This window comes from Elephas maximus, chromosome 4 (genome assembly GCF_024166365.1).
Source record: "Elephas maximus indicus isolate mEleMax1 chromosome 4, mEleMax1 primary haplotype, whole genome shotgun sequence".
Classification (NCBI taxonomy): domain Eukaryota; kingdom Metazoa; phylum Chordata; class Mammalia; order Proboscidea; family Elephantidae; genus Elephas; species Elephas maximus.
In genome coordinates, this window is record NC_064822.1 from 190,345,185 (window position 1) to 190,368,030 (window position 22,846).

Sequence of the window (22,846 nt, forward strand, 5' to 3'; positions counted from 1 at the left end):
AACACTGAAGGATTCTATGGGGAAAATACTAAATGACTCAGGAAGCATCCAAAGAATATGGAAGGAGTACACAGAGTCAGTACACCAAAACAAATTGGTTGACATTCAGCCATTTCGGGAGGTACCATATGAGCAGGAAGCAATGGTACTGAAGGAAGAAATCCAGACTGCTGAGGGCACTGGCGAAAAACAAGGCTTCAGGAATTGACGGAATACCAATTGAGATGTTCCAACATTTGAATGCAGCACTGAAGTGCTAACTTGTCTATGCCAAGAAATTTGAAAGACAGCTGCCTGGCCAACCAACTGGAAGAGATTAATATTTATGCCTCTTCCCAAGAAAGGTGATTCATCTGAATGGGGAAATTATCAAACAGTATCATTAATATCACATGCAAGCAAAATTGTGCTGAAGATCATTCAAGAGCAGCTGCAGCAGTATATCGACAGGGAACTGCCAGAAATTCAAGCTGGATTTAGAGGAGGACATGGAACCAGGGATATCATTGCTGATGTCACATGGATCCTGGCTGAAGGCAGAGGATACCAGAAAGTGTTCACCTGTGTTTTATTGACTATGCAAAGGCATTTGACTGTGTGGATCATAACAAATTATGGATAACATTGCGAAGAATGGGAATTCCAGAACACTTAATTGTGCTCTTAAGGAACCTTTACATAGATCAAGAGGCAGTTGTTTGAACAGAACAAGGGGATACTGTATGGTTTAAAGTCAGGAGAGGTGTGCCTCAGGGCTGTATTCTTTCATCATACCTATTCAATCTGTATGCTCAGCAAATAATCTGAGAAGCTGGACTATATGTAGGAGAACAGGGCATCAGGATTAGAGGAAAACTCATTAACAACCTTGTTATGGAGATGATACAACCGTGCTAGCTGAAAGTGAAGAGAACTTGAAGCACTTACTGATGAAGACCAAAGACCACAGCCTTCAGTATATGGATTACCTACCCCTCAACATAAAACAAAAATCCTTGCAACCGGACCATTAAGCAACACCATGATAAACGGAGAAAAGATTGAGATTGTCAAAGATTTCATTTTACTTGCATCCATTGTCAACACCCACGGAAGCAGCAGTCAGGAAGTCAGAAGACACATTGCAGTGTTCAAGTGTGCTGCAAAAAATCTCTCTAAAGTGTTGGAAGGCAGAGATGTCACCTTGAGGACTAAGATGCTCCTGACACAAGCCACGGTGTTTTTGCATCTTATGTGTGCGGAAACTGGACAATGATTAAGGAAGATAGAAGAAGAATCAATGCCTTTGAATTGTGGTGTTGGCAAAGAATATTGAATATACCATGGACTGCTAAAAGAACAAACAAATCTGTCTTGGAAGAAGTAAAACCAGAATGCTCCTTAGAAGTAAGGATAGCAAGACTATGTCTCACATACTTTGGACACATTGTCAGGAGGGATCAGTCCCTGGAGAAGGGCATCACGCTTGGCAGAGTACAGGGTCAGCAAAAAAAGAGGAAGAACCTCAACAAGATGGATTGACACAGTGGCTGCAACAATGGGCTCAAGCATAACAACCATTGTGAGGATGGCTCAGGACCAGGCAGTGTTGCATTCTGTTGTGTATAGGGTCGCTGTGAGTCGGAATTGACTCCATGGCACCGAACAATAGCAATAGGTGTTTAGTGGTATGGCGTTGTTTTTGTTTGCAGTTCCCTGATGACAGATGATGTTGAGCGTCTTTTCATATACTTATTTATCATCTTTGTTGAGGTACCTTCAGATGTTTTGTCCATTTTGTTAATTGGGTTGTTTGTTTTCTTAGTGTTGGGTTTTAAGAGTTCTTTGTGTATTTATACAAGTCTTTTATTGGGTACATGTTTTGCAATTAGTTTCTCCCAGCAGATGGCTTGTCCTTCATTTTCTTAACGGTGTCTTTCACAGAGTGAAAATTTTTAATTTTAGTGAAGTCTAACTTACCAGTTTTTCTTTTACGGATTGTACTGTTGGTATTTAAAGGTATTGGTAAACTCAAGGCTCACATAGATTTTCTCCTGTTTTATCTTCTGGAAGTTGTAGGGTTTTTAGTCTTATATTTACACCCATCATCCATTTTGAATTTTTCATTTCAGTTAGTCTGTCTTTTAACTCCAAAATTTCTCTTGATTCTTTTTTCTAATTTGTATGTCTTTATTGATACTCTCTGTTTGGTGATAACATTGTTCTCATACTTTAGTTCTTTAAACATGATCTTCTTTAGTTGTCTGAGCCTATTGAAGATACCTGATTCAAAGTCTTTGTAAGTCCAGTGTTCGGGCTTCCTCGGTGACAGTTTCTATCGATGGCTTCTTTTCTTGTGTATGGGCTGTACTTTCCTGTTGCGTTATGTGCCTGCCTCATAATATTTTGTTGAAAACTGGACTTCTGGGGATCAGGTAGTTTCTGTTCCTTGACCTTGGCTGTGGCTACATGGATGTATTCACTTTGTGACAAACCACTGATGTGTATTACGTTACGCTCTCTTCTTCTGTGTTACGGTTTATATATACATTTTATTTTAATAAAAATTGTAAAGATTCAGCCTACTTAAGCAGTTTCAAAATTATAAGCCATTTATCTTGAAGCCAAGAAACTATTCAGCACACAAAGTAAGCTTCATGTGGATTTTGTACATTATAATTTTTACAACCTGGCTGATCTGGGCATGTTAGTTTTCTCTTTAGTTATTCCAGGCTGAAGTGGGGGCTTTTTTTTTTTTTTTTCCCATATACTGACAGTTGTTCTCTCAGACTATTACTCAGTTTTTATTTTTAAATTTCCTTTCACACACTTAGGTCTCTCCCCCTGGATTTTCAGCTCCATAGAGCAGGAGTCATGTTTTCTCTCTATAGTCTCCGAAGTACTTAGAGAGTGGGACCTGTCCGTGAGTCGTTTCAGTTTTCCACTCTGTGTGGGGATGATTTCCTCACATACCTTTACTCAGAGTTGGGAGGAAAGATGTGCTTTTGGAAGAATTTGTATGTGAGGTGGTTACGTTGGCAGTTGATTTACTTTGAATAGTCTGCTGTTTTCCTTAAAATCTATTTTTGTGTATGTTTCCATGTCATGTCCAGTGTGGCTAGGGCACACATTTGTTTCAGGTAGCCCGAGCCTTGAGCCACGGGGAAAATCCCACTTGGCATTTCACTGGTGAGGCATGAGCTTTGTCAGCTTTGGCCTCTTTTAGTATAAACTTTTATCGTTTTGTTCAGATTACACCTAATTTTTCAAATTTTTATTTTTCTGAATATTGATTTGTGTTTCAGTTAGCCTTTTCACGTAAACAGAAGCTGGTACGTGAAAGTAATACGTGCTTGACTTCCAGAATCTCTTACGTTTTGCTAGCGCTTCACGAACACGACGGGATGAATCCTCAGAGTCGGCTCACGGAGAGAAATTTTCTGTAGCTGAGTTTTTCATTTGTTAACTACCTTAGATTATATTTTAAGTGTGTGTACTTTTTTAGCAGCACAGGATAAAAGGCAAACGGTCATAATGGGCATTTATAAAATCTACTTCAGACTAGTTTAAATTAAAGTTATCAAAGGTCACCAAGTGGAATTAAGACAGGAAAAAGGATGGAACGTAGTGGTTAACTTGTGCCTTTAGCAAGCCAGGTACTGAATATTTTGATTTGTGTGAGAGGAACTTCGCGTTCGGTAAACACTAAAAAAAAAAACAAAAAACAAAAAAAAACACTAGGATCCCAAAAATCTAGAGCCTTCCAAGAAAATTGTTATTTTCAGTGTTAAATTGTGAACCCATCACTTAAAATGAGAGAAAACCTGCTTTCTGCCCTCCCTCTCCAACAGTGTGGGATAGCTGACAATGAGCACAAAACTACGTGGTCTTAGAGTCCACAGGTTTTTTATTGTTTTTTTTTTCCCCTCCTCCTTTTTTTTCTTAGAAAGAAATAGTTTCAGTAACTTTGGGTCTTTCTGTTGGGGTACACCACGGACACAGGAAAGTGTAGGTGGGCAAGTCTTTGGCCTGACTTGGTTTGAATTATTGGAAGAGTGGTCTTCTAAAAAGGTTTGCTGCTTTGTAGGGTTGAAAGATGTTTTCGTGCTCTTAGATAACCCTGGATTAATGAAGGGGCTGAATTTTGGCATTTGACTTCATCTAACTCTGACAGCCCAGGAAAGGTGCGTTGGTAGGTTATCAGCTAAGAGGTGGGTGTCAGCGCTAGGTTACACGTTAGAGGAAAAGGGAGATGAGTGGGTGTTGTTCTGTGATGGAAGCGTTTCTGCGTGACCTCATTTTCACGTTACTGACATCCCGTGAAGTGTATTTTGCCCCCTGTTACAGATAAGGAACCTGAGCCTTGAGCAAGGTAAACCAGCTTGACCACAGTCACCCGACAAGTGTTCAACAGAGACAGGATTGAAAGCCAAACTCTGAGGCTTCTACTTTTTTATTACGTCATGTATTATACAAAATACCGGTAATTTTTGGGGGTAGGCAGACAACACAATAAAAATGAAGTTATAACTGAAAAAAGCATTGTTTTTATTACTTGTATTTGAATTATTGCATCGGGCAAATCTGCTGCCAAAGACCTCTTTAAATTGTTAAAAAGCAAAGATGTCACTTCGGGGACTAAGGTGCCCCTGACCCAAGCCAGGGTATTTTCGGTCGCCTCATAGGCTTGTGAAAATTGCACGATGAATAAGGAAGACCGAAGAATTGATGCCTTTGAATTATGATGTTGACAAAGAATGTCGAATATACCACAGACTGCCAGAAGAATGAACATACCTATCTTTGGAACAAGTACCGCCAGAGTGCTCTTTGGAAGCAAGGAAGGCGAGACTTTGTCTCACGACGTGGTTTGGACACGTCATCAGGAGGGACCAGTCCCTGGAGAAGGACATCATGCTTGGTAAAGTAGAGGGTCAGCAAAAAAGAGGACAACCCTTGACGAGATGGATGGGCACAGTGGCTGCAACAGTGGGCTCAAACAAAGCAACGATTGTGAGAATGGCACAGGACTGGGCAGAGTTTTGTTCAGTCGTACCTACCGTTACTATTGGTCAAAACCGACTCGATGGCACCTAACAGCATTTGAATGATCTAGTTGATTTATCTTCCGTGACAAATTTTCACTCCCAGGTGAATACCCTCTTGGTTCTAGGATGATTCTTGCCTTATGCATATAAATTTTACTGTTGGCTTAAGTATAAAAAGATTGGGAAAATAAGCATAGTTGTCCTTCCTCTTGCTTTCTGAATCTTTTGCCCTTCTTTTCTCTCATGGCATCCCGTACATTCCAGTATCATAGTACTTAATGCACCATGTTGATTTTAATTGTTAAACTGAGCCCCCTCGTGGCAGGAATCAGGGTTGTTTGACACTGTACCCTTGGCAGGGTAATAGGCATCAAGTGTTATACCACACTTAATTCATCTGAATCTGAGTGACAGTCCATTCACACAGCGTGTGCACAGAGGGACATCGATTGGCTGCATAACCGAATAGTACAGTGGATCCCAGGCTTCAGAGGTGTCATCAGCACTCTGTGTGTGTCTCTCATCTCTGTCTCAGCTTTCATCTGTGCTGGTTTCATTCTCAGGCAGACTTCCTGCATCTTTGCTGGCACCTGTGGCTGCTTGCAGCGATGGAATAAACCATGACTCAGCCCTCAGACCACTTCTCTGTCATCTCTCGTTCCACATCTAGTTCCTTAGTTTAGAATAACCATTTTTAAGTCAGTGATGTCCAGTTTTATCTCTCTGTCCTTGACCTCTTGCTGAGCTCCACACTTAACGTATTCAGCCTCCTGTTCTGTGCTTCTAATTGGCATCTCACTCTTATCCAGGGCTTCGAACCGGTGTGGAACAGTTCAATTATTGCCTGAGTAAAAACGAGGGCAGTGTACACATTGCATAGCAACCAGGTCTTTTGCCCGGGAAACAGTATGGATCCTGAAAGATTGGATTATTGGCAGGGCTGCGGAGAGCAACGCACATTCAAAGCAGTGCCCTCAGCCTGTGTCCTTGAGCGGGACACCGCTGTTTGTTTCCCACTCAGGTCAAAATCCTGTGGGCGACAGATTTGGTTGCAGTGCAACACGTATGCTGCCCTCGTTTACGTCAGCAGTTACTGAACTGATCCAGCCTGGCTCAAAGGCCTGGTCTTGTCAAGGCTACAACTAAACTCTCATATCCCCCCCTCATGAAACTTGCTGCTGCTTTCTCCTCTCAGTGAACAGCATCACCGTGTACCCAGTTGCCCAGGCCCAGAACCTTCTCAGGCTCAGAATTGAAAGATCATCCCTGATTGTCTTTTGCTCTCACCCACATATCCTCATCAGCCCCATCTTCGAGATACATCCTGAGGCCACCCACTTCACAGCATTATATTGCCCTGACAGCTCACGGTGCCATCATCTTTCCCGTCGACAGACTACTGCAATAGCTCTCTTACTCATCTCTGCCTCTCCTCTTGCCCTCTTCGCCAGAGTGACCTTTTCAGAATTTACTATGAATTGTGTCACTCCCTTGCTTAAGTAAACCCTCCAGTGGCTTCCCTATGCAAATCCGAATCACTTACCATGGCCTGTACACGGCCTGGCTACAGCTGACCTTCTGGTCTAATTTTTTCCCCACTTTCTCCCTTGCTCACTAGTGCCAGCTGATGGTGCAGCTCTTCTCTGAACACCCCGGGTTTGTTCTTCCTGAATCTCTACTTGCTGTTATTCCTGCTGGCAGTTGTCTCTCTTTAGATCTTTGGGTGGCTCCTACAGGTCTGTCATCTCTTCAAGAGAGACCTTCCCCAACACCTTCCCTTAAGTAGTGTTTCCCTCCAGCACTTTTCTGTTTCTTTATTCTCCTTTATTCGTACATTTAGCCGCATTGATCAGCACCAAAAACTACCATATTTTTATGCAAATAACGTACTCCTTCTATGTTTGTTTGCCAACTGCTCCCTCCTCCTGTGAGGTATTCTCATAAGTGCCACTGTGCCAGTTTTTTTCCCTGCACCCTTTGGGAAAAAAAAAAAAAATTTTCTCACTCCTGACTGACATAGAACAGTCCTTGGTATGTAGTATTATTTGAATTTGTTGAGTGATGGGAGGCATCCTTGGCCTTCAGCCGTTCTGGGGACACCTGGTCTTTAGTGCCCAGTGAGAGAGACCCCCAGAAGGTCCATATGAATCTTCTCTAAAGGACTGTACAGGCTTCTTCCACTTAGTATCAGTAATCTTTCTTGAAAGTCGGACGTTCTTTGAAAAAATGCTGAGAACACATTTCCTTTTTTTAAAATAGGAAAATTATAAATTGTTGCCTATTCACCTAAAACCCCAGTTGGTGTCTTCAAGTATGGCCCGAACTGGAAGACCACTCAGCAATAAAAATGAACAGACTCTTGATGCAAGCAGTAACTTGGAAAAAGAACAGATATGTGTCTATACTAACTTGTGTATATACACTTACTGATATTCTATATGGAAACATCAGTATCTATGTTAAGTTAAACATGAGTTCTTTTTGATGTCTTCAGCCTTAATCCATTGCCACGTGGCTCGTTCTAGCTTCTTCCCCTTGCTTGTCTGTAAACTCTCACTCCAGCAATGAGAAACAATAATTCAATTTCGAAGCTTGAAAAAAGCTGTGCCATGTTTCAGCATCGTAATGTTAAAGGGAAGTCATCATGCATGTGTTCACACATACCAAAGCACTCATGAGTCGTGAACGGTACGTGTTTCAATTAAAATAGTTTTTTTCTGGTGTCATCGTTCCATAAATAAAAACTCAGTTGGAATTTCCTTTCCATGTTACCTTAGTACATGTGTGTGATAATTCAAGGCAAGGATTTTATAAAAGAAACGGTATATGTAGGATGAGGAATGTGGGTTTTGTGGAACAAACTTTGCAGTGTTGTAGCTGAGAAACGATGAAATCCTTGCCTCTAACCCAAGATGACCACAATTTTCTCCTGAGTCGTCTTCTAGAACTTGAGTTTTAGTTCTTACAAGTCTGTAATTCATTTTGTGTGTATGCTGAATATGGACTGAGGTTCTTTTTAATTTGGATGCCTGTTTGTTCTAGTACCATCGGTTGAAAACACCTCTTGTCCCGTTGAATTCCCTCATACCATCTTTGCCAAAAATCAACTCACCCTGTAAGTGTGGCCGTATTTCTGAATTCTTCACACCGTTGCATTCATCTCTGTGTCACTCTTCTTGCAAATACCACAGTGTCTGACTTAGTAGCATTAAGTCAGTCTTGGCATCAAGTCATCTGAGCCCTCCAGCTTTGGTCGTCTTTTTCAAACTTGCTTTGGCCCTTCTATATCCTTTGCCTTTCCACGTAAGTTGTAGAATCAGCTTGTTGATGGCTACAGAACAGTCTTGTTCAGATTTTGTTAGGATTGCATGGAGGCTGTAGGTCAGTCTGAGGACGAATTGACATTTAAACAGTACTAGTGTCCATTTATTTAGGTGTGCCTTGATTTCTTTTAGCATTTAGTAGTAGTAGTATAGCCTTTAGATCTTGCATGTATTTTGCTAGGCTTATGTTTAAGTATTTCACAGTTTTTAGTACTGTAGTAAGTGGTACTTTAAAAAAAAATCAACTTCCATTTGTTCGTTTCTAGTATATAGGAATAAAATTGATGTTATATATTGACCTGTGGGTATCCTCAGACACTGCCAAACTCACTTATTAGTTCTAGTAACTCTTCAGGAGATTGTGACATAAACAATGACGTCATCTGCGAATCGAGACACTTTTATTTTTCCCTTTCTAATTCGTAGATGCCTTTTATTTCTTTTGCTTGCTAGCACCTCTGGTACGATGTTGTGAGAGCCGATGTCTTTGCCTTGTTCTTGATCCTAGTGAGAAAGCGTTCAGTCTTTCACCCTTAAATACGACGTCAGCTCTGGGTTTTTTGTAGATGCCTCTGTGAGGCAGAAGTCGTTCTCTTCTGTACTGAGTTTGCTGAGCATGTTTACCAGGAATGGATGTTCAGTTTTGTCCAGTGTGTTTTCTGTATCGAGATACTATTTTTCTCCTTCAGTCTGTTGATACAGTGAATTCCAGCGATTGATTTCAAACGTTTAGCCAGCCTTGCATTCCCAGGGTAATGGCAGGGTATAATGTCTTATTTTTTTAATACATAGCTTGATTAATTTACTGATACTTTATGGAGGGTTGTTTGATCTTACGTTCACGTGCGCATTGTTTCGTAGTTACCCTTTCTTACCACGTCTTTGTCTGGTTTTGGTGTTAGGGTAACGCTGGCCTCTTACGGTGATTTAGAAAAGTTTCCTTCTTCTTTTGTATTCTGGAAAATTTTGGTTATTTTGTGCCGGTCACCACGCTGAGTGCTTCGGAGACATCATCTCATTAATAGTTCTGAGCATAACCCTACACCACGGACTTTGGTATCTGTCAGGGTGGTGTAGGGTGTGTTTCTGAAGTAAACCCCCCAAATCTCTGTGACATAACAGAACAGAAGTTTATTTCTCACTTTTTCTACTTGCCAGTGAGGTGTGAGTGGGTGGGATGCTCTGCTAATTTAGAGCCAATTCTCAAATGGACCCAGTTCGGTGGAGACTTTATCTTCATCTCTTATTTCTCTGATCTGATGGCAGGGGCAGGGTCGTTAAGAGGTGCCTGGTGCTTTTCAAGGCTTCCCCTCGATACTGACACAGATCATTTTTCTCACTTTCTAGTAGCCAAAGCAAGTCGTATATTGGTGCCTGAGTCAGGAGCGGGGGGTACCGTCTTACCACACGCCCAGAGCAGGAGAATCAAGAGTATTTGTGAAGCTGGGAGGCTAGGTAGTATGCCTGGTGTCACTCTGCCAGACAGCCTTGGAACTGGCACTCAAGCCCAGCTCTTCCTGAGACCCGGATCTGTGCTCGGCACCTTTACAACTGCTGCCTTTCCGAGAGTGTGGCCCTAAACGGAGAGTGGTGGGAAAGTAGCCCATGTGGGATGGCCCTTAGCTCAGGGCCCCGCACGGGCATGTTCGGTAAACTGTAGCTACTGCTGTTTCTTTGGAGATGATAAATCCCTTTTCCTAGTAGAAGAAGCATTGACGTTGGACCAACAGATGTGTTCTTCTCTCACCCTTACTCACGTTTAATCAGTGTGGAATGTCGTGCCTCAGGCAGTGAAAAGGCCCTACCCATTTAACAGGAGAAGTAGAGCTGCTTTTATAGCGGCTTTGTACACTTGGTCCACGTCGCCGTATTAAGCAACTGTGATCTAGATTTTTCAGATCGTAAGTAAGGAGAACGGCATCCATTTTCCAGAGCACATTTAAATCATATTCTGGGCTTTTGGAGTCCATACAATTTATTTCATTCTTTTTATGAGTATGACTTTGATACTGTGGCCTGTGTGGAAGTGGTGATACACAGATAGTTTTCATTTAAAAAAAAAAAACCTTTAAAATCCTGACTTTTGGAATATCTATACCAGTAAGTTTCCACATTTAGTAGCTTGTGTTTAACTTGTGTTCCTTTGAGTGCCTGGATTGTGTTTACCTTCTTTTTGGCATCTAAACATTGTAATGTAGACATTGGTTAATCTCACTGTAACAGTTTATATAAAGTCAGTAATAAAGGAGGAGGACATTGAGAGAAGGAGAGATGGGGAAGAAGTAGCATCATGCAGTTTGTTTTTCAGCCAGTGTGGAAAAATGATGTCAAAATGTGGTCGGTGCCCTGGCATCTACAACTTCATTTGCGAACATTAGCTCTTCCTTAACCCATTTAAATGACGAATTTTAAAATGAAACTAAGGAGTCCTGGTCCTGCCTCTGTCATTGCCTGGGGTGGGCTAACCCCAGAACCAGAGGCTGAGAGCAGTGGCAGAAATGCCCGGCCTCCAGTGCCAGGCTGATATCCTGGGGCACACGAGGCGGGGAACTCAGCCTCTGATGTTGATGGAGTAGAGGGTCTAGGAAAGTATCACATGTCTAGTTTTTTTCTTTCTGCAAAATAAATAATGTGTTTCTCTGATGCCGTTTGTACTCCTCCTTCTGCCTTTGTTGTTGTTAAGTGCCGTCGAGTCAGTTGTGACCCATACCGACCCTATAGAACAGAATAGAATGCCCCATAGGTTTTCCAGGGAGCGGCTGGTGGATTTGAACTGTAGCCTGTTTGGTTAGCATCCGAAGCTCTTAAACACTACGCCACCAGGGCTCCCTTCTGCCTTCAGTAGCATGTTTTTTTGCCCCTTCCCTTACCCGGAGACAATTTATTCTGTGTTCCGTGAAGTTGGAGTAGTAATTACAGTCTAAAGATCCTTGTGGTGTTTTAGGCTTTAGATTAGTGGGAACCCCCCCCCGCCCAGCCAAAAGTAATAGTACCACAAATTTTCCTGAATTTACAGAGATAGCTCTAGAAAAGAATTTAATCATAAATGTGAAGTTTTTAACTTGGAAATACTGAACATGACTGGGTCTCAGCCTTTGGTTTCCATTGAGTAGTTATTTGACACTTGCACATATTTGATAAAAAGGTTAATGAATTTTGGAAGTTAAGAATTTACTCCTAACTTAATGAGGCACCGTGGAATGGAGAGTACCTTGTATTTAGAAAAACAATGCCAACAGCTGATAGCACATACAAGCTTGCACGTAATTGACAGCCAGTTAAATTGACATCTGCAAGTAGCGAGAACCCAATCTGCCTCCCACCAGCACATCGTCATTGTTGTTCTGTGTGTTTACTGTTTATTTGCACGCAGTGTTGTTACGCATTAGCTGTTAGGCCGTGATGTAGTGTAGCCAAGGATTTCAGTTGCTTCTATGGATCCCCTCACAGATCACCCTTTTTTCTGTAAATTGAATGTGAGCGACAATTGTTCTCATTTTCTCTAAATAGTTCTACAGTTGAAGTAAAAGTGTCACTGTCTTTACTCATACTGGCTGTTTACTATTTGTTGAGTGAAAGAAGAAATAAATGAATTTCAGTTTTGATAATTTTGAACTGAAGGCGAAATAAGGACCCTGACTCTAATTTAGGTTTTGAATTCACCTGAAACTTCTTTCCAGAGGCTGCACAAGCAAGTCACAAACTAGAACATTCTAGGAGGAATCATGGAAGACGGGAAATGGAGTGTGTGTTTTGACTTTTTAGGTAACCAAGGGACCCTTCACCAAGACACCTTTTTTTGGCTGCTCCTTCCTCATTTCTAAAATGAGGGGATTGATTTAGGTTAGAAGTTTCCAGACTTTTGTATTTCATGCCCCGCCTGTTTTTTAAAGGCTTACAGACAGTTGCAAACTTACCAGAGTGGTTGGTTTGGTGAAATGGCTGGTGGAAACAAAACCACCTGTTTTGCCTTCTGCCTGTCTGAGCCTTGAGCGTGGGTACCTCTTCAGCCCTCTTTTATGTAGTATCATAGGGAGATACCCTTCTTGCCCCTTGCGGTACAGTGGGTTTTTTCTTACATATAGCCTTTCTGGTCCTGGGTTTGTAATTCTGCCCAGAATGATTGGTTGGGCTACAGTTTGCCCTGTGGTTAGCCTATTTTACACACCGTGCAGGAGTTGGTCACTTTGTTATTCAAATACCAAAACCAGCCAAACTGTTTGCCATTGATTATAGCGACCCTGTAGGACAGAGTAGAAGTGGCACAAAGGGTTTCCAGGGAGCGGCTGGTGGATTTGAACTGCTGACCTTTTGGTTAGCAGCTGAGCCCTTAACCACTGCTCCGTCAGGGCCCTGTTATTCAAATAGTGGCTTGAAAATCCACCCAATAGGATTGAGTGACTTGCCGTCCAGTGAGGGGATTGGTTGGGTCATGGTCCTGCTGTGAGGGCTACACCTTGAAATTGACAAGGAGTTTGGTTACGTAAACAGCCAACCCCCACAGAGGTTTTTACAGAGGAGGAGAGTGAGAGGAAGAAGAGGGAACCTCCTGAAAGAGCTGTACTACAGGTCAAGGGCTATAACACTGAAGACGGTGAGAGGCCCAGAAGCGGGCCCGGCGGCAGAGAAATGGCAGCAAGCACAGCAGAGCCGAGTGGCAGAGAAACAACAGCGACGGTACGAGTGGCAGAAACCCCAAGACCGGCAGACGGCAGTGGTGGGCGAGCTGTCCCATAGAGTGGAGCTGGTCGCCTCCAGGCAGGGTGTTGCCAGTGGAGGTGGGCACCCCATAAAGGGGAATCAACTACAGTTTGAGCCCATGTAGTTGGATGCTTGAGCAGAGCAAGTGGCAGTGCAGGGGCCCAGCTGGCCTGCCTTTGGCCACTCAGATGCCCCAACTGCGTTGAGAGCTATAACCCTAAGGCCCAGAGGGGTGGGCCTGAGGGCCGAGAGGAGGCCTGTCCACAGGGGGCCGAGAGGAGGCCTGTCCAGAGGATGGCCGGGAAAGATCAGCTTGCTTGCATGGCCAAGAAGGGCCTGTCTGCTAGTACAGCGGAGATCAGTTGGGAGAGCTGTCCTGGTTGGAACTGTCCTGCAGGGAGAAGGGAGGGATGTGCTCTCTCTTTGGGGCCGCCTTTCAGACCTTGCTTATATACTTCCTGATCCCAAGTTGTAGCCTGTGACTTCCTGATCCCAAGTTGTAGCCTGTGACTTCCCTAATAAAACCCCCTAATTGTGAGTGTGGTCTGTGGATTCTCTGGCCACTGCAGTGAATTACCGAGCCCAGCAGAGAGGCAGAGAGTGCCATGAGGGGACGGCTGGTGTCAGAAATGGTGAAGGAGTTGGAGAGCGGAGGTGTGTCCGACCTCCACCCTGTAGGGACCCAGCATTGTGCTGATTCTGATTCATCCCCCACAGGGATTTAGGGATTCCTGATGCTTTTTGATGCTTGACCTAGACACCCCTTGCTCTGATGACTTTGCCTTTTCAATTATGGTGTTTTCCTTGGTTAAAGTGAAGGAGCAAATACTTAGTTCTGGTGACTTCTAAAGCATACGTTTTTGCATTTGCTAATCCAGGGAATATGATCTTGAAGTCATTGCCACTTGATACTTATTTGCAAAATAATATTTAGGAGATTCACCTGAAAAGTGTGCAGTCCATCTGTGCCTCGAAGGTACTTTAAAGTTTTTCTTGAGTTCATCTGACTCTCGGGGAGCCTCATGTCTGGCTGTCACTGCTTTGGGGCCTCGGAGGACTCCCTCATGAGGCTGGCTCAGCCAGAGGAACAAATGTGGCAGCTGTGCCACTGTGGACACTGCCACCGTGTCACACAGGAGAAGGGTCTTTTTGGTTTCCATACAAGGAATACGTATACTCTTCTTCAGGATCTGATTTGGTTTTATCTTACGGAACCCGTGAATTGTGAAACCGCTCCAACTTCATGCAGGCCTTTGGGAAACCCCAGGACGCTTCCAGATGCTCCCTTCATAAAGTGATTAAATAAATAATTGGTTCAGTAATTACCGATTGGGTGTTTTAAGTATGCCAGGCGCTCTTCCTGGCAATCAGCGTTCAAAGATTAATCAGACATTATGTTTTAGTGGAGGAGACAAAACAAGGAAACAAGTAGATGTGTAACGTGTTAGATACATGCTTTGAAGAAAAGGACATAGTACTGAGCTGTTCCTTAGAATGCTACACATAGTAAACACTTTCTCCCCCTAAAAAAAAAACCCACTGCCATTTAGTCCAGTTGCAACTCATAGCAACCCTATAGGACAGAGTAGAACTGCCCCATAGGGTTTCCAAAGATATAAGTCTTTACAGAAGCAAACTGCCATCTCTTTCTCCCATGGGGCAGCTGATGGGTTTGAAGTGCCTACCTTTTGGTTAGCAGGCGAGTGCTTAACCACTGTACCACCAGGGCGCCTTAAACACTATATTAGTTTTTATCACTAGAGGCAGTTTTAATATGCATGGTGGGCAGGACCCACTCCCACTGCCATCGAGTTGATGCCGACTCATAGCGACTCCATAGGGTTTCCAAGGCTGTAAATCTCTGTGTAAGCAGACTGCCACATCTTTCTCCTATAGAGCCGCTGATGGTTTCAAATCACCGACCTTTTGGTCAGCAGTCGATTGCTTTAACCACTGTGCCACCAGAGCTCCTTGGTGGGCAGGACAGACCATGAGAAGGTGAAAGCACAGCAGATCTTGATTAAGTTCTGTGGTGAGGTGATGCGATATATAGTGACTCGGTGGTCTTTTAAAGTTTAGTGGTCAAGGAAACCCTCTCTGACTTGGTGACATTTGAGCTCAGAAGTAAATGACTGCCATTTGAAGACGGTTGGGTAAAGGTGGGATCAGGTTGGGAAGGACAGTCCAGGCAGTGAGTACACTGGGGGCAAAGGCCCCAAGACAGAGGCCCTTGTTTTAGGATTAGAAAGCCCAGGGTAGTTACAGTGGGTTGGTGAAGGGACTGGAGGCCGCCCTGGTAGGGCTTTGTGAACCAGGGTGGGGAGTTTGGCTTTATTCTGTGTACAGTGGGAGGCAGTGTATTGCCCTGGCTAATGTTTTAGAAGGTCACTTTGGCTGCTGGACAGAGGTTGAACTTGGGGGTGAGGGGAGGAGCGATGGAGGATGGGACACTAGCTAGGAGGCAGTTGTAATAGCCAGGTGAGAGGTGTTGGTGGCTTAGATTAGGGTAGTGGCTGTGGGCATGAAGAGAAATGAGTAGATGGCATGTGTTACACGGGGAGAGTTGTTGAGACTTCCTGATGGACTTGATCTGTGGGCGTGAAGTGGGAAAAAGAAAGGGAAGGATAGGAGCTAGGTGTTCGGCTTGCATGACTGAATAGGATGGGTGGAGCAGTTTGGGGGGTGGGCGTAGGGGAAACCAGGAGTTCTCTTTTGGCCATGTTAAATTTGCGATGCCCATTCTACGTCTAAGTGGAGATGTTTTTGCTGTGGGAGTACGGGCTCGCGAAGCTCAAGAAGAGCAAGGTGTCCCGGAAGCATGCCGCAGGGCCGCCCACTGGGCTGGGAGCGAGGGACAGCCTTCTGGAGAAGGCGAGACTTAATGTTGAAGGATGGCTTAGGGTAGAGAGAGGGGCTGCTGTTAGGACTGTAGAGAGGAAGAAGACATGTTTTGGTAACGGTCAGTCTGTGACGTAATTCTTTTTCAGGGAAGCGCTGAAGACTGTGGGCATGTGTGTGGTAAGGTTTTGGCCTCGGTGTTAGAGAACCTGAATTCTGTGTTATCAAGCTGCCGTGGTGGAGAGGTGAAGACAGCTCACCTTTTCCGTTTCCTTTTATCTTGTTTGAGAAGAGATGTAGAGACTTTTGATTGACATTTTAAAGAAATTACAGAACTGCAAGCCTAGAAATAAAAAAAAAAAGAAATAGCTACTGTTAAAACCAAACATACCTGGTTTCTCCAGCATTGCTGTCTCTTTTCTGTGAAACCAGAGGAGCCAGCAGCTGGAGTGATTCTTCATCAAGATAAGGAAATGCGTTCACTCTTCAGAATGTTTATTAAATGGGATTAAGTATGAGATTACTTCGCCCGGATATACCACTTAAGTGATGTATTTAAGTTTTGGGTAGATAATACGTTAATATGGTTCAAATATCAAAATGCGTAGGTTCCCTCCCAGCCACCTACTTAGTTCCTCCAACCCCACCCCCTAAACAGGTATGCTGTCACGTCTGCTCCCCACACTGCTGGACTTCTTGCTTCTTTCACTAAGTAGTGCATTTTTGAGACCCTTCCATACCACTATATAGAGAACTTCCTCGTTTTTTCCCATTGTATGAATATACTCGAGTTTATTTAATCAGCCCCTTACCAGCGGGCGTTGAGGTGGTTTCCAGCTGTCCTCGCCTGCCCAGTGCTGCAGTGAGTAGCCTTGTTCATACTTGGGTCTTGGTGCATGTGGGCCAGTGTCTGTGTCTATAGGATGAACTCCTAAGTGCAAACGCTGGGTAAAAGGCGATACAGTTTCATTGTTTTCATAAGCATTTCCAAGTTGCCTTTCGTTGTTAGATCAGTGTATACTCTCCTTGAAGAATCTGAGAGTCCTTGTTTTCCCACAGCATTGCTAACAGAGTGTGCTATCGAAATTCTGGATTTGCCAACCCTATATGTGGAAACCCTGGTGGTGGTGTGGTTAAGAGCTATAACTACTAACCAAAAGGCTGGCAGTTTGAATCCACCAGGTGCTCCTTAGAAACTCTTTGGGACAGTTCTACTCTGTCTTATAGGGTCACTATGAGTTGGAATCGACTGGACGGCAACAGTATACCTGGTATCCCTGTATAGTTTTCTTGTTACGAGGTTGAGTGTCTTTTTACATGTTGAAGAGCCTTTTTTTCTTTCTTCTGTAGCTTTCTCATTTTCTTTACCCACGTTTTGACTAGCATGTTGCTCTTTTCCCTGTCAATTTGTAGCAGTTTTCTTCTGTATTAAGATTAGCCCTTTGTATGACATAAAATGCAAATTATTTTCTCAGCTTTTTATTTGCCTTTTGACTTTGGTTGTGGCACATTTTTTCATGTAAAAGCTTTTGATTTTTAGTAGATGCATTTATTAATCTTTTTTTTATATCTTCCGCATTTTTGGCCATAACTATATGTTACGTTTAATCCACTTGGAATTATCTTGCTATATCCTTGAAAACTATGGGTTCACTTTCATGCCTTCGTTTTTTCTCAGATGGCTACTGGTGGTCCCAGAGGCAGTGCTGTGGTGGCTGTGACCCCGGCTTTCGTTTTCCTCTGTCCTTGGCTCATTCCCGTGTGCACCCTCACCCCATCCAGGGAAAACCCTTTTACTTCAGTTTGTACTTCTCAGGCACACTTTTCGACACGTAGAACTTACTCCTTCATTCACCAAATGTCTCAGTCCGGCTATGTAGGCCGTAAGGATTGATCAAATCATGTTTATCAGGCATTTATTAGGTTTTTTTTGATTGTTTAAGAAAAACTTCTCCAAAGTGCCTTTTATTCCCAAAACATGATTGACTCAGGTCTGTTGTCTGAAGGCCATTGTTTCGTGTATTTTTGTATGATTTTGTAGTTGTTTAAAGTTGTTGTGTGCCATTGAGTAGATTCCGACTCATAACAGCCCCGTGTGACAGAATAGAACTGCCCTATAGGGTTTCCTAGGCCATAATCTTTACAGGAGCAGATCTCCAGGTCTTTTCTTCTGAAGAGCGAGTGGTCAGAATGTCAAACAGCAGACCCTTTTGGTTAGCAGCCAAGCGCTTATCCAGTTGTACCACCAGGGCTCCTTTTATTTAAGGTTGTTGTTGTTAGGTGCCGTCGAGTTGTTTCCGACTCGTAGTGACCGTATGTACCACAGAACGAAACACTGCCTGGTCCTGCGCCATCCTCACAATCCTTGTTAGGCTTGAGCCCGTTGTTGCAGCCACTGTGTCAGTCCACCTCGTTGAGGGCCTCCCTGTTTTCCGCTGACCCTGTACTTTGTCAGGCATGAGGTTCTTCTCCAGGGACTGATCCCTCCTGGCAACATGTCCAAAGTATATAAGACGCAGCCTCGCCATCCTTGCTTCTGAGGAGCGTTCTGGTTGTACTTTTCCCGAGACAGATTTGTTCATTCTTTTGGCAGTCCATGGTATATTCAATATTCTTCACCAACACCACAGTTCAAGGCGTCAATTCTTCTTTGGTCTTCCTTATTCATTGTCCAGCTTTCACATGCATATGACGCAATTGAAAATACCATGGCTTGGGTCAGGCGCACCTTAGTCTTCAGGGTGACATCTTTGCTTTTCAACACTTTAAGGAGGTCCTTTACAGCAGATTTACTCAGTGCAGTGGCTCATTTGATTTCTTAGCTGCTGCTTCCATGGCTGTTGATTGTGGATCCAAGTAAAATGAAATCCTTGACAACTTCAATCTTTTCTCCCTTCATCATGATGTTGCCCATTTCTCCAGTTGTGAGGATTTTTGTTTTCTTTCTGTTGAGGTGCAATCCGTACTGAAGGCTGTGGTCTTTGATCTTCATCAGTAAGTGCTTCAAGTCCTCTTCACTTTCAGCAAGCAAGGTTGTGTCATCTGCACATCGCAGGTGTTTGAGTCTTCCTCCAATCCTGATGTCCTGTTCTTCTTCATATAGCCCAGCTTCTCGGATTATTTGTATTTAAGGTAGGAGGATAAATTTGTATTCAGTTATGCCCGGAAGAGGAAGTGATGGTTGGAGATCTTAATGCCCACTCTTCAGCCATTGATGGTACCAGTAGACACAACATCAGTAGAGACATAGGTGATCCCAGTAGTGCTATCATCCACCTTCATCTGGGTGACGCTTGTAGAACATAAGACTCAACACTTGGAAAACCCGCTTTCTTTTCAGCTGCATGTGTTGTGTTCACCAAGGCAGAGCCTGTGCTGAGCTCTGAAGAAGTCTCGGTACATATACAAAGGATTGCAGGCCCTACACAGTTTGTTCTCTGACTGCATATACAAAGGATTGGAGGTCATCTGCAGTCTGTCCTCTGACCACAAGGAGGTTAAATCAGAAACCACAACAATAGGATGTGTAGGAAAATGCCAAATTTTGGAAATTCCAAACCAAACCAGACCTGTTGCCATCGAGTTGATTCCGACAACATACAGCGGCCCTAGGGGACAGAGTAGATCAGCCCCATAGAGTTTCCAAGGAGCGGCTGTTGGATTCGAACTGCCGACCTTTTGGTTAGCAGCCAAGCGCTTAACCACTGTGTCACCAGGGCTCCATGAAGAGCTCTGGGGGAGAGAAATTAATGGTGAAATATCCCTATTGCGAAGGTCTGATTCTAGCAGTAGTGTGGATATTATGTTGGAGATGGTCAAAATGAGTCAGAAGGCGATGAAGGCCTAACTGAGCCTAAAACTAAGACAGAGGCCAAGGGATTGCAGAGGGAGCACGGATAAGAAGAAAGACCTGAAATCAATGACCTCCAGTTCTTTTTAAGACACTGGCAGAAGAGGAGCCCAGTAAATCCTGAGCAAGCAGAGAGAACAGTAAAAAATAAGGGCAGAAATCAGTTGAATAGAAAGCAGAAGAACAGTAATTAACAAAGGCAGAAACTGGTTCCTTAAAATTATCAACTGAATGGGTAAATCTCTAGTTTGACTGATTGAGCAAAAAGGAGGAGAACACAGATTACCAATATGAAACCGTGGTCTTAAATAAACCCCAACCTTGGCTGAGGGGACTTGGTGCAGCTGAGACAGCTCTGAGGGGCCCCGAGCCGAGGGCGGTTTGCTGGCAGCGCTGCCAGCACTGGGGAGCTGAGGAGCTAAGCTCTGGCTCTGGGATCTCTCCTGGAGCCCTGGCAGGGTTTACCTCTTACGGCCTCCTGAGCACGTGCTCTGCTTTCCTTCATGTTGTTTTCCGGGGTCCTTCCTGCTCCTCTAATTTAAATGCCTGCCCTCCCCCTTCTCCTGGGGATTCTGGGGACACCTCTAGCTTCCTGGTTCTTCCTGTCCCCTGCTGCCCCCTCTCCCCAGGGTTGGTTGGGTAAATGTGGATGTTTCTATAAAGCATGATGTCTGTTCATTGCACGTAACACACCCTTCTCTAGTGACCTGTCTGTGTGTCTTTTTCCACTGTGGGGAGTGTGGAAGCAGGGCTTGTGAACTCTTCCCATCTGTGTCTGCAGCCCCAGCACAGTACTTGGAGCTTCCTGTTTTTGAATGAGTGTTCTTACTGCACACAGTTTTGACTTCCAAATAGCTGAATCAGGAATGAACTTGAGGATCAGTTTTGTTTGCATACCCGGCTTGGAACCCACGAATTCCTGTCATTGCAGCTTGATGACCTACCTAAATCAGTTTGAAAATTGTTTGAGAATTTTGAGTATTATCCATTATTTTTGGAAATATTTTATATCAAAGTGTTGATAAGCTATTTTAGAGGTTGTAGAAGAAATGGAATACATGTTAACGTGCTTTTATATGAAGTGACAGTGTGCTGTCGTAGTCAATGTACTTCGTCTTATCATAGTGAAAGACATACTTCTGTTATTTTGATTGTTAACAGGTGATTAAATAAATTGTAAGTATATTTACTTAACGCTTTATATTGGAACTAAAACCTTGGTAATGAGCAGGGTATTCTTTAGTTGTTTCCTTCAGATGCCCTCTGGTAAAGGTGATTCAGAATTAATTAATAATGCTATTCAATCTTTTTAATTGTCAAAATGGTACTTTGAAGAAATTGTGCCTATAGTCTTTGCCTTGGGTATTTCCATAAGCTTGACAGTGAGGGTGTTTTCATGGTAACTTGAGATCTCTGTTTACAGAGAGGGTAATCAGCCCAGTGTGGTGTTGGCATATGCTTAAATGAAATGGATGACACGTCCATTTCTTTGGTGAGTTTGACTAAAACAATTTAATATGTTTTCTGTTTACAGTTGAACTTGCAGCTAAATTTCATTTTACTGCATAAACTATCGGGAGGTATTTTCCTTTCTCTACTTAAGAACTATCATAGGCCCTTTCCTCCAGTTGAGAAAATTTGAAGTATTTCATTAAATTTTTCAGAAGTGAAATTTGAGAAAAATATTTGGAAGTTTTTTTCTCTTTTGGCTGTTAATAGAAAAATCTCACATGAACCTCTTAAGACATTTAAGATTATAGCTTATCAAAAATCCAATAAAAAGGAATTCTTTTGTGTGTGATACATGCCTTTGAAGTAGATAAAGCCATGTCTGTTTTACTATGTTTCTAGTAACCAAACTTTCTCCCCCTTTTTTCTTAGGTTCCTGGTTATTACAGACCATTTTCTGAAAAGCCCGGAATTGGTAAAAGCCATGTATGCCAAACTGACCAATCCAGAAAGGTAACCCCAGAAACCAGTGTGGTTTTGAGCATTTAGCATTCCATCTAGAGTATCCTGTACATATGATTGAAAAGTGGCGTGGTTTCGTAGTTGCCACACAGTCTCTAAATACATGTTTCTGTGTCAGTCATGGTTTTAAATTGGTTGGTTAACATTATAGCTTAGCCACAGTGGGCAGTGATTTACGTAGGGCTGCAGAATCCAGGTTGGCGCTGTTATTCAGTAAAGGCGTATTAAAGAACAACAGAAAAAAAAAAAAACAGTAAGAACAGAATCTTATGCTCGTGCCTTGATTTTATGCTAGTAACCCAGGCAGCTACCTCCCCCAGGTGTGTATTTGAGATATGCTCATTTGTTGATATCACTGTGTGGTCACTTGAGATGTAGGGTACTAGGCTTGTAGTTGTCTAAGGATCATTTGGAAACCCTGGTAGCATAGTGGTTAAGAGCTACGGCTGCTAACCAAAAGGTTAGCAGTTTGAATCCACCAGGCGCTCCTTGGAAAGTATGGGGCAGTTCTGCTCTGTCCTATAGGGCCGCTATGAGTCGAAATCGACTTGACGGCAACGAGTTTGGGTTTTTTTTTTTTAAAGATAACTCAGACTAAAGGAAAATTAAAACCTGTCCATGACCTCACAGCCGTCGCTGTCATTGGCAGAGCAGTGACCCAGGAGTGGAAGACCCTGGCTCCGGGCTTTGTCCTTTATGTGAACCCAGCCTGGTCTTTTACCCATTTTTGAATTGCGTTTCTTCACCTATAAAATCAGGGGAATGAATAAAATGATTCACAGGACTCTTTCACTTCTGGTTGTATGTGCTGCCTTAGGAAGATAAGAAAATTTACCCAGAAATCACAGACAACGATGATCAAAAACTGCAAGAGATGTTAATCTTCCGGTTATAGTCATATTTTTATAATTGCCATGGTTTTGAAATCCTTTCTGACTGTGTTTTTGGGTTCCAATAATTAAATTTCATGCAGTCCTTTGTAATCTTTTGTTCAGTAATTTTTAAAAATATCTCTAACAAAAAGGAAAAGTTGATGCTTTTAAAATCAGTTTAAATATCAGGCTGATAAATCCAGTAGCTGTCCCCCCCCACCCCCCCCCCCCCCGTGTGCATACTTCTGTTGCAGAAAAAGAATT

General features: G+C 43.2%; 1 protein-coding gene across 3 annotated transcripts in view; it reads left to right on the forward strand.

The window, feature by feature from the left end:
- The window catches only part of ATXN10 (ataxin 10), a 214,281-nt gene that overhangs the window by 46,521 nt on the left and 144,914 nt on the right, over positions 1 to 22,846 (forward strand). For all 3 annotated transcript variants that reach the window (XM_049884658.1, XM_049884655.1, XM_049884656.1), the window contains one exon: positions 21,621 to 21,701. In XM_049884658.1, coding sequence (XP_049740615.1) covers positions 21,621 to 21,701 — 81 coding nt within the window. The remainder of the gene's footprint in view (positions 1 to 21,620; positions 21,702 to 22,846) is intronic.